Raw genomic sequence first — 14,840 nt, 5'->3', positions numbered from 1 at the left:
CTCCTTATTTCGACTATCCACTATCTCAAACTTTCGTTATCTCGACCTTTTTCACCAGTCCCGTGGAAGGTCGAGATAACGAGCGTCGACTGTATATCATAATAATTAAGATTTTAACTTTAAAATTTTGGAATATTCTAAGATCCTCACATAATTCCTTGGTGTTTAAGGGGTTTTACTTCAAATTTAGGTTAATTGAAAGAAAAATTCTTGATTCACGTCGGCAAATATTTGCCATAAACATGTTTTTTTAAGTTTAATATAACTCAGACTTAAATCGCTTAAGGATAGGTTGAGAATAAAACGAGTTTTTTTATTGGCGTTTGAAAAAAAGGAAGTTTTCCGAGGTCAACTTTTTAGCCCGGATACCAACAACTATCTCTCTGTTTGTCATCAGGCAATTTTGAAAATTCCGCCTCGCGCAGCAAAAATTAATACAAAAACTCCTGGGGAATAAAAATAAATTGCATATTTTACATACAAAAGTCTCAAAAAAGGACTTTAGCTATATATTTTTGGAAATGATTTACAATGCGTACAAATCATATTATGTAAAATTGATGATTCGAAAGAACACGTTCAGTAAAGTTAAATATTTCATTAGTTCGGCAATCAATATTTCACCATTTCAATATTGCAGTACAGGAATCTAAACTTCCCCTTAATATCTTGTTTACGTAAGTAATGGTCTTGTTTAGGAAAATACTGAAATGGTTTTTTGGTTCAAACTTATTTCGGATTTAATCCAATTTTGACGCCATTTTGATAAACTTAATCTCAAATTACTAAGCTTTGTTTTTTACACAGTCTAATTGCGCACACAAAATCTAATTGCTAAGTTACAGTGGGAAAACAATGATAAATGCGCTGTGAAAAAAGAAATAATAGCTTCTGTTTTGATGAGATTATAGATGATAGTTGAGTGTGACTTCTTGCCGTGTCAACCTATTTGTAGAGGGTTAAAAGAAGATTTTTGTAATTTAGAGGTAAGAAAATGTTAGAATTTTGTTTAAATAACAAATATTTGCATATGTTTTAAATTTTTGTTAGCGTGATTTTGTTTAAACGAAAAACAAATTTGTCAAACAATCTGTCTAATGTGATGTAACGTGAAATGTTATTTTTGCAGCTTGTTGCCAAAAGTCGAAGTTGGTCTCCGGTAGCTTTTTACAGGAAGGTTTTTTATTAGCCTTAGCTTGAGTGTCACTTCTTGCCGTGTCAACCTATCTGTAGAGGGTTAAAAAAAGATTTTTGTAATTTAGAGGTAAGAAAATGTTAGAATTTTGTTTAAATAACAAATCTTTGCATATGTTTTAAATTTTTGTTAGCATGATTTTGTTGCAACGAAAAACAAATTTACAATCTGCCTAATGTGATGTAACGTGAAATATCATTTTTGCAGCTTGTTGCCAAAAGTCGAAGTTGCTCTCCGGTAGCTTTTTACAGAAAGGTTTTTTATTAGCCTGAAGTTTTCATAACTTTCATGGATATGCAGTAATAAGACGTTAAACGGTAAAAACTATAAAACCTATACTTATGTTTTGCCTGCCATATGTTAAACGAAAATATCTGACATAAAGTTAAACGACAAATGTGCCTTTTCGGCTGCCAAAGGCAATAACTCTCACCTTACTAAGCTTGGAGAACAACACTGCTGCCTCATTAGGGTTTTGTAATTTGCCTTCGAAATCATCTATACTTTAAAAGCTAAAAATTATTAGTTTTTCAAAATACATAAAAATTGCGAGGTATGGCAAGTAGCAATAAAAAACCTTGAGGAATGATGACACTTTGTATTTGATAAATTAGTCGAAATATGTCAAAATTTGGCGCCATTGAGAGTAGTTATTTAAGTGCACTGTTTTTACTGCAAACATAAATTACAAGATGTATTGGATGACGTACTTAAATAGCTGCGCCTTTTACAATAAAACTTACATGACGAAACATGTAGCTAGCTACTAGGGTGCTTATAACCATTTGTATAACATATTTTGCATACAGTAGACGTCACATGTTACGAAAAATATAACATGAGCAGGGCCGGATACAGGAATTTAAACAAGTTAGTCCTTTTTTTTTTACAAAGTCACTAAGAAATGGCCGGTAAAAGAACTCAAGGCGTTTAAGGGCGTTATTTACTTAGCGCATAAAGTCCAATTAGCGCAAAAATTCATTAAAACCGAGATGAGGAAAACCAAGCAGGGACAGGTCTATATATTAGCCAGTTTCATACTGAGATTTAAAGTTAGTTTACTTAAAATGACATGTTTCATAGTGACCGGTTTGCACACCGTGTTAAAGTCAAAATTTCTGCAGGCTTTGAAAAAATTATTGAGTATTTCAACCCTCTATCCAAGAGGCATTTTTTTAAGAACTACAAATTTTTGTGTATCACATGGCTTCCTCTCTACGTTGGAGAGCATATTTGAATAGATTTTTGGTGACCAGCTAAATAAGAGTACCGTTTTACACAACCCTGTGTGAGAGAAAAAGCAGAATAAAATTTATACAAGACAACATAAAATTGTTTTTTATGTGAATAAGTCATTTTCTGTTTTTATAAAACTAACAAAAATTTTATAGATTTTTTATCTTACTAGTTCAAAAATAGTATGAAGTTTTTCTGCACAATTTATCTGCATTCTAACTAGCTAAAAACACATTAGAAACATTACAAAATCTACTTCTACCTAAATACCATCCATCGATAAGCAAAATTCACCAGAAAATAGTATTCTTTGAGGTCTTTGCAAAGTAAACCATTCTTTTTAGCTAAAATTGTTGATTTAAAAGGAGCACCTTATTTCACTTCCCATCTACTTTCAATTCAAAAATTCGTATTGCTAAGCACAACAACTTTCTTTATCCAACTTAAAAACCATCATGCCTTTTCTTTCTCCAGCTGACAAAAAAAACTTTGTACGAACACCACCCATGCTAGCTACGCCTTCAAAGTTTCATATTCAATTCAGCATACGGAAATCTCTTCACAAGTCAGTCGCAATAAATTTATCAGGGAATAGTTGTACTATTTTTGTCAAGTTCTTTTTTCTTTGCTGTTTTATGACCTTGATAATAAATCTTCAAAAGTAGATATGTTGTTTATTATTTTATTTCTGTTGCGAAAAACTATTGTGCGACGAAGTAAAGCATCGTTAGTTTTTATTTTTAACGGTGTTTCACAAGCCACTACGCTTTAATGAATATTTTCACCTTATTTGACTTACTTGTGTTAAAATTACGAGGGTTGGTTTATGCTTTTTACGGTCACATGTTACCATTATTTATAATTTTCACCCCCTAATACAACAATTAAGTCGAAGTACAGCGAGATTGAATTAGGGGGTATACGCTACAATTTTTACAGTGAATTAAAGCAAATAACTGAATTTTGTGCCCCCTAATAAAACAACATCCGAAGTAAGTCGCAGGATAATTAAGCAGTTTCTTACGTATTACGCCACATCATTAATGAATATGCGCTCAACTATATAATGCATGCATGTGTGTATTATGTGTAGAAATTCTATAGAAATTCAACCCGGAGCATATTACGAAAGCCACATTGGAAAATTTTTGTGCTTAAGCAAAATACGTTTTGAAATTGCAACAACAAGGCTTTTGACGAAAATTAAGTACGTCCACCCGACTAGCTTGACAAACCCTTAATCCGCCACTGATGAGAACTCATCATGCATTAATTAAAGTTCATTCTATCTTAATAAATTTTTTTTTTTTTAGCTTAGTTGTCAGAGTAAAAGCCTTTTGCGGTTCGTTCCGTCTAGCCTGAGACTAGCTATTGTATAATTAAGTAAACCGTGAAGTAATTATTAAAATTTATCTAGCTTCTTCTGTAAAATGGTAAACTGCATCTCTTGCTTAATTTACATTTCTTTTAATTAGAACTGAATATGTTTTCCCAACGCATACAACGCGCCTGTAATCTCAAATCATTTCTGGTTGATGCTCTGGAAATCTGTAGAGCGAATGCTTATGACGCTCGAGACAATCCCAGGGGAATTATTAATCTTGGTACAGCCGAAAACAAGATTATTTACGACATCATCGGAGAAAAACTTTCTGAAGTGGATATGAAACAGATACCAGAAAAATATTCCCACTATTGCAATTTTTGTGGCAATGATGAATTTCGTGACAAGTTGGCAAGCATGTTTAATCATTACATGAAACCCAAGTTGACAATTAAACGAGAGAATTTATTTGTAACCAATGGTGGTGGTCCTGCTGTCGAATGTTTAGGCATTGCATTTTGCGATAAACACGAAGGATTCTTAACACCAGCGCCATATTATGGAGCCTTTTACAATGACCTTCGCCAAAGGAGCGAGACAATTATATATCCTGCTCAGCTGTCAAGCAAAAGCATTGGAAGTGGTTCATATAATATGACAACACAAGATTTGGAGTTCGCCTTAGAAGAAGCAAAGCAGAACGGAGTGGCCATCAAAGCTTTGTTGATAACAAATCCATACAATCCATTGGGAACAATATTCTCTTTAAAAGAGTTAGAAGCGTATGCTCAGTTTTGTCTCAAACACAATATCCACTTTATCTGTGATGAGATATATTATTTCTCCGTTTTTGATGAAGAAGCATCGATGAAAAGTATTTTATCCTTGCCAAATTTCGCCAAATACAAAGATATCATTCATGTGATTTGGGCTTTCAGTAAAGATTTTGGATTATCAGGTTACCGTTGTGGAGTCATTATATCTTACAATGACTATCTCTTAAAGGCTTTGGGTCAAATCTCAATTTATACTACTGTCCCAACAGTTGCTCAGTATGCATTGGAAAGTATTGTGTCAGATTTCAATTGGATAGATCGATTTAACAATCAAAACCATGAACGACTAAAGGGAGCTTTGCGTACCGTCACAAAGACGCTAGATGATGTTGGTGTGAAATATATAAAACCATCGGGCGGGTTTTTTATATGGCTAAACCTTTCGAATTACCTAAAATCAGATACAGAAGAGGATGAGAAAAAGTTGTATGAGTTATTTATGCAGAATGGTTTGTATATTGCTCCGGGATTCGCATTTTATTCAAGAGAACATGGTTGGTTTCGTGTCGTATTTTCTATTGATGGTGAGCAGTTAAAGTTAGCTTTAAAAAGATTTGCAATTTGTATCAAAACGTTAGATGGTGTAAAAAAGGTTGGAGATGCTGTAAAGAAATTAAGTCTTAATTAAAATGTGGATGTGGAAAATAATCAAAACGCAGAAGATTTAAACAATAATAAACCAGTATGCAAATAATCTCCCTAAAATACGGCAGAGGTATAGTAATGCCTCAATTATTCGTACCACGATCAACCAAACCATAGTTTAGATTTAATTTTTAATTGAATTTTATGATTCTCCACCTGGAAAGAGACAAAAACGAAATCACTGCTAAATAAAAGGATCTAATTAAACAGTTGATTTTACTTGTAAATGTGATTTGTATTTGTATATAATTTTGCTCAATTCCAACTTTTCTAATTTTTTCTTTTTAAGTAATATGAATATTTTTATGTCATGAATAAGCGAGTTTATTCTTGGCTACGTTTTGACAGCTATTAAATGACGGTGATCGAAATCATCTTTGACTCTTTATTAGTTTAAAATCAAAATTAGACAATCAGATCACAGAAACTAAAGTAATTAACTTTTTACGGACCTGAATGGAAACAATTTATTGATTCAAATAAATTTGCCCTATGAAAATGTGATCTTTTTAGGTAGTGCGTGTAATTATATTTCTTAAAATTGATAGGAAATACTATTAATATGAGTATTTATATTTATATTATTCTTGGTTTCTTTTATCTTTATACCTGTTTAACCGGACTCTGGGCCTATAATTCTTTTATTTTTCCATCATTCTTCCAGCTTTGTTTGTCTGTACCACTGTTGCGTACGGCCCTTTTGTTCTCCTGCTGATGTGTTTGAACATTCGTTTCAATTCACCGACATAAACAGCATTACAATCCTTACACAGGATAACGTAGACATTATTACGTTTCTACCAATCCGGTTCCTAATTTTCTGTTAAACTTCTTAACGGTTTGTTTCGAGTACCTGTTTGGAAGTAAGGCGTTGTTTATGCGAAATAAGTCTCTTTTTTTTCGGTCATGAAACTAAGAGAAGTTTCGTTGCCATTTTCGAGAAGTGCGAAATGTTTTATTTTCATTAAGCATGCATTTTTTATTTCTTTAAAGTAGGCTTTTTAATTTCTTTAAAATAAACTCAAAGAAATACGTTTCTTTGAGTGTTTATACGGGTTTCTTGTACTTAGGTGTAAAGAAATTTATAGGTAATCGAAATTTTAACTCATAAAACCAAACAAATACGATATCCTCAATCTTGTTGTTTGCAAAGGAAGAAAAACAACATCTCTTGTCTTAGAAAAGTCGTTTTGTTTCATTTCACAAAAAAAGTTTGTTTTCATTATTTTACGCGCGCTTTCAGTCCTTCTGTGCGTAAGATGATACTTTAAGACGACGGTTGCAATTCCTGTACCATACCTCTTGTTTTCTTCGTCTAAGCTACCGTCCTTATTGCGTGAGATCTCTTATTAAGAAGATATCTTCCTGAAATCTTTTCCAAACCCTGGGAGCGTGATTTGCAGTTAATAAAGCTGTAGCCTTACGAGCTGGCATATATCTTATCGGTTAGTCGGCAAAAATAAAAGGTCGTCAAAAGTATTAGTCACTTGGATAAAATTTAGTCACTTTTTTGCTAATTAAATTTTTGAATTTAGTTTCTTTTTGCCGACTAATTTCTAGACAAAAATGATGAAGAAAGTTTAGATTTGAAGGTTTTTTTTTCAAAATAAAAAATCAACAACAAAAATAGTTGTATGTATATAAAAAAGTTTAAGTTTAGTGAATTTCAAGAATAATTGCATACAACTGATAAAAATTAGCAACAAGGAAGAAAAAACAGCAAAAAAGATGGTCGGCCAAAAAGTTTGGTCGGTAATAAAAAAGTCGGCAAAAATTTTAGTCGGCAAAAAATATTAGTCATCTAGCTAAAATTTAGTCACTTTTTGCGGATTCTTTTTACCAATAAGGTGTATTGCAGCTACCACAAAGAAAGTTACCATGAAATAAATATTATGATTTTGTAATCGCTTCTTGTGTCAAGGACATTATCTGTCTATAGGGATACATGCTTTTCATGTATAATGTGTCCTTTATCTTTTGTGTGCAGTGATGTATCGGACCATGGCTGGAACTTCATATTATAGACTTGGATTATAAAAAGATCACCGACCAAGAGTCCGGTTGGACCCGAAGAAAAGTGAAAGAAACCATTAATAATAATGACGGAAATACTCATATTAATAGTATTTCCTATCAGCTTCCTGAAATATAATTACTCGCACTTTGGAAAGTTAAATTTTAGAAAGAAAGAAAATTGGTTCGAGAAACACACGAATCTATTGCTTCTATCTACGTTCTAAGAAATTAATAACTTTTAATCACTGTGATCTAATTGACTAATTTTGACCCTCTATTTATTTCCTTAGCTAATGAATAATTAGGAATAATTTCGCCTGTCGGTGCCAGCTATAACTGTAGCCTAGAATAAACTCATTTGTTCATGAAACGACAATATTTATATTGTTTAATGAGTGCCAAGATAAATGGTAATATTTTTAAAGCTAATATTGTTGTCTGCCAGTTTGTAAATCTTTATATTTAAGGATTTTATATAGTTAAGGAACTGTTGCAATTGGAAATGGAAAATGAGCATACTTATAATTCAGTCTTTGGAAGTATATTACAACTTTTCCCTAAAGTCGTTGCATTCTATATGTGCTCCTATTGGATGTCATTTGATATCAAACTCATGAGTAGAGCTGTGTTAAGATACATTTTAAAAATTTGAAGTTGAAATCTAAAAAAATTGATGCGACTGATAATTAATGTAGCGCATCCTGAAGTGAGAAAAATAAAGAAAACAAAACACGGACAAAAAAGATGTTACTTGATGTTTACAAGAACAATAATCAAATTGTAAGAATTACGTACGAACTAAGAACACGTGCGAACTCAATATACTTTATTTAAAAAACACAACTGACCGAACACACTGGAGCTTTAAATGCACTAGGACCCTCTTTGAAGGACCCTCGTTTATAGCGGTACCAATACAAATGATGAGGCTATCCGGGGGTTTATAATAATAACAACAATCGTAACAAGCAACAAGTAAAGAACAATCAAGCTGTTACAATACAGAACATTGACCAACATTGAACCTCCGTCACACTTATGTGTTGTTTAAACTGAAAAGAACACCCTGCTGTCTATTATTTTTAACTTGATACGTTTTCCAGTGAAATTTTATGACAGCTTTGGTTTAAATAAAAACACAAGAGACAGCCCGTCGTTACCCTGTCCAGCTAAAAAAACTACTAAGCCATTGTATTTTGCGAAATGAACTTTCATGAAAGCAATAAAAGGTAGCTACTTAACTACATTAAGGCTTCATTTGGCTACGTTTACTATTTAACCAGAGCTAGTTATCTAGATGCCTACAGCCCCAATATAAAAAATAATAATAATATAATCATTTATCTCAAAAAGTATTCCAGTGTCGTAGGATCTGGTGAACATAGTACTCTAGCTTCCTTTCTATTTAATAATTATCAGTAAATTTAACATTTTGAATTACTATTGAGTTGTGGCACTAATTTAGAACAAAAACTGCTTACGCAAAGGTTAAGAATGAAAATATACGTCTCATTGAGAGCAACACAAAATGCTGTTAGAAGCCCTTCACATAATAATTCAGTTTTAAAATTAATCTCTGTTGAGATTAACAATATTGGTTTACAAGATTTTATCGTTCAATCCATTTTATGCTGTAAGACAAGCTTTTAGTCTCTTCATGGCTAATTTCAGCTGCTCATCACCTACAGAAAATACAATTCGAAACCATCCGTGTTCTCTTGAACCAAATGCAAATCCAGGTGCTACATACACACCATGTTGCATAAACAACTCAAATAACTTTTTCTCTTCTTCTTCGGAATCTGATTTCAGATGGTTTTTAAAATTTAACCATAAAAACAAACCGCCTGAAGGTTTTATGTAGCTTACACCAGTGTCATCCATTGTCCTTGTGACGATAAGTAAAGCTTTCTTCAATCTCTCATGATTGACTTTGGCGAGGTTATCCATCCAATCGAAATCAGAGATCAAAGCTTCCAGTATGTACTGAGCACACGATGGTAAAGCTGTATATAAAGACACTTCGCTGATTGCATTCTGAAGGAAAGAATTGTAAGTTATAACTATCCCACAACGATACCCTGACAATGCAAAATCTTTACTGAATCCCCAAACCACATGAATGATATCTTTGTATTTGGAGAAATTTGGCAGGGATAAGATACTCTTTATTGATACTTCTTCATCGTAAACGGAGAAATAATATATCTCATCACAGATAAAGTGGATATTGTGTTTGAGACAAAACTCGGCATACTCTTCTAATTCTGCCAAAGAGAATATTGTTCCCAATGGATTGTATGGATTTGATATCAACAAGGCTTTGATGGCCACTCCTTTTTGTTTTGCTTCTTGTAAGGCGATCTCCAAATCTGGTGTTGTCATTTTATATGAACCACTTTCACCGCTTTTGCTTGGCAGATGAATTGGATAAATGACGGCACCAGTTCTTTGACGAAGATCGCTCTTGAAAGCATAATAATACGGCGTCGGCGTTAAAAACCCGTCATTCTCGTCACAGAATGCAGACCCTAAACATTCAATAGCTGGGTCACTGCCATTAAAAACAAATACATTCTCTCGTTTGATTGCTAACTTGGGTTTCATGTAATGATTGAACATGCTTGCCAACTTGTCACGAAATTCATCATTGCCACAAAAATTGCAATAGTGAGAATATTTTTCCGGAATGTGTTTCATATCTACGGTAGAGATTTTCTCTCGAACGACGTCATATATAAGTTTGTTTTCTGATATTCCAAGATTAATGATTCCATTAGGATTGTCTTCAATATGATACGCATTTATTCTCAGCGCTTCAAGTGCGTTGAGAAGAAACGAGTTACTCTCACATGCTCGCTGGATGCGGTTGGAGAACATTTTATACTTCTAAAATGAAAAAATGGGTGCACCATCAGCTTGGTTATGGAAGAAAAAGTTTTATAAAGCAGTTAAAGAACGGTGGAACCACACGGATACTTCTATATGACAGGTAGTATAATCCTAAACACAGGGTTTTTTAGTCCAGTGCCTACTGGCCATAAATTCAGAACTAAACATTTTTTGGTGATAAAAAGCTCCCTTTAGACAGATTCTAGGTAAAAAAACGTCAGAGGAAACAGAAATCACGCTAAACACCAATTTGCATGAAAGTTTATAAAAATTATTCATGAAAGTGTTCAAAAAGATACCCTGTCCTGGAAATACAATACGCCGCGCAAAGTATAAATTTTTTTTGCAAAAATTTCTTTTTCATTACAAGCCCCATTCAAAGGAAAAGTGAGCAATTTTCAGGACTTCATAGCATGCCGAATAAAAGCTATGATCAATCAAAAAAACTGCGGGCACTAATGTACACTATATTGCACAATTAATTATAAGAATTGGTATTCGAGGAGAATATAAATAATTCGCACATTTCTTTTGATAATATTGAATGCGCAAAAAACAAAAGAATTCCTTTCAAATTAAGTCATAGGAACTAGGTTAAAAAAGGCTTGTAAGCTTTGAAGTTATATTGTACGTCGTGCTTACATCTGTCCAAAGTACAGTAAGAATACAGTAAGAATATAAATTTGTGTACAATCAATTATGAATGGTTTTCACTTAATCTGAAAGAGCTGTTGAAAATCTACAAAACCCAAAGCAGATTTATATTAAAGTTGATGTTAGAAAAGTTGGAAAGTTGACTGTATATTTTTACTCCGGGCGAAGACTTCTTCTTGAGAAACCTTGAGCATTCTTAAGATTCCCGAGCCCCCGTTGTGGACCTAGAAGGGATGCGCCTCAGCCGCAAGCAATTTCAAACGCATAATACAGTTACTAACAAAATCTTCTTTCAAAGCATTAAAACGACGTTTCATCCTCGTCCCCAGTGTCTTGTGGCCCCTGAGCCGTGATTTCGGAGTGGCAGCTTTATCAACAAGGCAAAATGCCCTGGGAACGAGGTTGACGATGTTTATATTTATAATAAACAAGTCGGTTACCCATAGATAAACCCACGGGTTCGCCCGGCCTTTATTTACTACATTTTGCGTGTCTCGCTACTGCAGTTAGCATTTTCCGTGACAGACAGACGTATAGGGGTATTATAATGTAGACTATTCAGTGGACCGTGGATAAATTCACAGGACTACGCGTGCTTTACCAACTGAATTCTGTGTGTCTCGCTACTTGAGGTACCATTTTGCGCAGACAGACAGAATACGGCTATTATTATAGAATTGTCAACCAGTAAAAAAATCTGCGGGGTCGCCTGTCCTTTATATATCGCATTTCGAGTTTCCGTAACAGGACGTGGCTTTCGCGGACAGACAGACAGACGGAATACGGCTATTATTAAAGACGAAATGTTTGTTAATAATATAGGTGTTACTTTCTACTGTGTTACTTTCCTGATTCGTGACTCTCTGCGGTTAAAGCAAATTCTTTATAGTCAAAATTTAGCGAAACGTACATGCAAACATAAATCCTTTTAAACTTCTCCTTTCGCTTAATAAAATACTCTCTTGTTTGCTGTTATAGCTTAATATATAACAATTTTACGCAATATAAACTGTTCTTTTCTCTTTTATTTAAAATTCCTCGACAAAATTTGTTTCGTATCTTCTCTTCTCTCTCTTAACTTTCCCTTTAAAATTAGTCAGACATCCATCGCATTGGTTGAAATCTTTTGGGCAAAATGCTTAAAAACGCATTATTAATAATTAATTATCTCTAACTTCGAAAAAAAACTTTGCTGCATTTTTAATCCAAGAAAGAGAAATAATATAATGCCTATTATTAATCAACACAAACAAAAACTTCAATCAAATCATGTCAGTAAAAGGCAATATACCCGATGCATTGTTTTGCTGATATTCGGTTGTGCCAATATAGAATATAGTCTGGCATCCGAGAGGCCAAAAGCAAAAAAAGTACAAAGTTGGGTCTTGTTGATTTCCGCCCGCGAAGGCAGAATTTTTAAAATCGCCTGAGGAGATAGATAGATAGATAGATAGATAGATAGATAGATAGATAGATAGATAGATAGATAGATAGATAGATAGATAGATAGATAGATAGATAGATAGATAGATAGATAGATAGATAGATAGATAGATAGATAGATAGATAGATAGATAGATAGATAGATAGATAGATAGATAGATAGATAGATAGATAGATAGATAGATAGATAGATAGATAGATAGATAGATAGATAGATAGATAGATAGATAGATAGATAGATAGATAGATAGATAGATAGATAGATAGATAGATAGATAGATAGATAACTTATCCAGGCTAAAGCCTAAATCCTCGTTTTGACAGATGTATTTCTAAGAACGAGGCTAAAATGAGTTTTAAGCCAATAAGAAGTTTTAAAGTTTATATGCTATCGAAAGTTAAAGCTCGTGCAGCGTAGCATAATGAAGATCGTCTTATAATGCGACATCTTTGATGTTATTAATGTTTCCCTTTAATAATTACGTCATTTCCTTCTGTACAACTTTGCAAGCACGTAGACTAAAGCTATATTCAGCAGAACTAATTAATTATTCATGTATTTTACTTTAAAGAAAATATTTGAGGCTGAATATTTTTGGTGAAATATGCATTTAGATATATAATCGTGACAAGTGTGTTATAAAAGAAAAATTAAGAATATGTAGTCTGAAAATAACCTTTCGTAACTGCTTATGTAAAAAAAAATTGCTGCCAACTTTAAAAATATTTTCCAAGCTGTTTTTCAGAGAAAAAGAGAAAATTGATAAATTTTTAGCCTTGCCGTTGTTTTCAATTTGTTTTTATTGTTCATCAATTTTCAGGTTTATTATTTTTCTTTTAAAATTGTACTTATAGAGAAATGAAGTTTATGTAAGTTAAGTTAGCTATGACTTACAGTTACAATAATAATCAAAAATTTATTTAATGATTTTGTTCCTCCATATTAAAAAAAGTACTGAACTTTGAAGAGGACTGCCTCTTCAAAGTTCCGTATTTTTTCAGATTATTGCTAATGGCGGAAATCTTTAAGCCGCAAGGCTTCTTGTTTAGCTTCATGTGTTGTGGTTTAAGGTAATCCCCTGAGACACATACCCAGTATATCTAAAATATTCCCTCTGCTCTTTCTTGGATATCTTACAAATAGCATCCGTTGGTGCACGAAGATATAAAAAAATATACATGGAAATAAAATGGCTAAAAGAAGAAGGAAGGGAGCTGTATGCTTGATAGCTTTGAATCGAGTGTAGCACACACTATAATCATATCATTACTCCAGGAAAGTGAGCTAAACCACAGCTGATTTTTGTTGATGCTCAAGAAAAATGAAACGTATAAATTAGTTTATAACATACGAGAAAGAATAAAACCTGTTGTAATCAGACCTGCCTGTGTAGCGATAATCGAGCATTAATTTCTTGAACGAAACTTCTTGCTACGATGAAAGTCTTGATAAGCTTTTCAAATTCGAGATAACATTTTCTCTCATGATTTACTCAGCGTAGCAAGCATTCATATTTTTCCTTGATAAACGAAATTTGATACTTCAATTGATCTGATGAATAAATAATCTGGTGTTGTAAAAACAATCAACTTCAGAAATAAAAACTTTCTTGCCGAAAGTTTGAAGCGACAGGGATTGCCGCAAGAATTTTTTATTTGTGAGCTCTCTAAATGCCTTAGAATGGCCATGTAAAGCCCATCACAGTAAGTAAGTTTTTTAATGGGGAAATATAGGTAATAAATGTAGAAAATGTAAAAAGTCCTAAACGCAACACAACCAGTTAAAATCTTGTTGAAAAAGCTGATTTCGAAGATAAAAACTCACTCTTTCCCTGAGAAATAAAACCATGCAGCAGCTCCAGATTACCGCGCATTTTTATTGAATTAAACTTTTTGCATTGTAATTTATGTACGTATGTTACATTTTTTAAAACTATCACGCGGGAAATAAATCGAATGTTTTTATTAAGTTAAAGTCTTTGCAATGTAATTCAAAACAATCCGTGCACAAAACAAAGAGTTTTGCTAGTATCTAAAAAAAACATTACTCTACAAAATATTGGGGGGGGGGGGGGGGGGGGCAATATTCACCCGAAATTAATCTACCTTAATATTTCGTCATAAAAACTCCAGTTAACTCAAATAACAAATAGGCTTATTTCTATTTAGCTTAGTCCCCGCTAAGGTGATGATCTCTCACCTTTTTTTATGAAATTTAAAAATCTATTATTAAGTTACTAGTCGAGAAAGCCCGTGGAAAATCCACTAAAGCAGGATAAAAATTTTGATGTAAATGAGATATAAGGATTTAAAGATTTTGCTGACGTCAGCAATGGCCCCGTCAAAACCGATAAATTTTTTTTAGAAAATTGTATACCTGTCTATCGTATAGATCTTGAAACGCTGATCAAGAAAATGTATAGGATTATGTACTTTTGACAAACGGTTGCAGAGATATTAGGGTTTAAAGGTTTTTTGATGACGTCATCAACCCACCCATTCCGAAACGGATTTGTGGACCCAGGTTTGGGAAACTTACCCAAATTGGTCCTAGGTGGTCCCTAGTTACCCACGCAGGAGATGACGTCAGTTATTTCCA

At 33.2% G+C, this 14,840-nt stretch overlaps 2 protein-coding genes across 2 annotated transcripts; one reads left to right on the top strand and one right to left on the bottom strand.

Annotated features, from left to right (window-relative positions):
* The first annotated feature begins 3,266 nt into the window (after window positions 1–3,266).
* Window positions 3,267–5,869, top strand: LOC130614518 (1-aminocyclopropane-1-carboxylate synthase-like protein 1). Its single transcript, XM_057435947.1, has one exon. The coding sequence runs from the start codon at window positions 3,915–3,917 to the stop codon at window positions 5,217–5,219; it is 1,305 nt and encodes a 434-aa protein (XP_057291930.1). The 5' UTR covers window positions 3,267–3,914; the 3' UTR covers window positions 5,220–5,869.
* Window positions 5,870–8,447: 2,578 nt separating this feature from the next.
* LOC130614214 (1-aminocyclopropane-1-carboxylate synthase-like protein 1) lies at window positions 8,448–10,132 on the bottom strand. The gene has a single exon (XM_057435637.1). The coding sequence runs from the start codon at window positions 10,130–10,132 to the stop codon at window positions 8,879–8,881; it is 1,254 nt and encodes a 417-aa protein (XP_057291620.1). The 3' UTR covers window positions 8,448–8,878.
* Between the last annotated feature and the right edge of the window lie 4,708 nt (window positions 10,133–14,840).

This window comes from Hydractinia symbiolongicarpus, chromosome 11, assembly GCF_029227915.1.
Source record: "Hydractinia symbiolongicarpus strain clone_291-10 chromosome 11, HSymV2.1, whole genome shotgun sequence".
NCBI lineage: Eukaryota > Metazoa > Cnidaria > Hydrozoa > Anthoathecata > Hydractiniidae > Hydractinia > Hydractinia symbiolongicarpus.
This window is presented reverse-complemented; position numbering and strand designations above follow the sequence as displayed.

Bases quoted from the DNA above. Each gene is read 5' to 3' on its own strand.
- LOC130614214 (XM_057435637.1), bottom strand. From the start codon at position 10,132: ATGTTCTCCAACCGCATCCAGCGAGCATGTGAGAGTAACTCGTTTCTT.
- LOC130614518 (XM_057435947.1), top strand. From the start codon at position 3,915: ATGTTTTCCCAACGCATACAACGCGCCTGTAATCTCAAATCATTTCTG.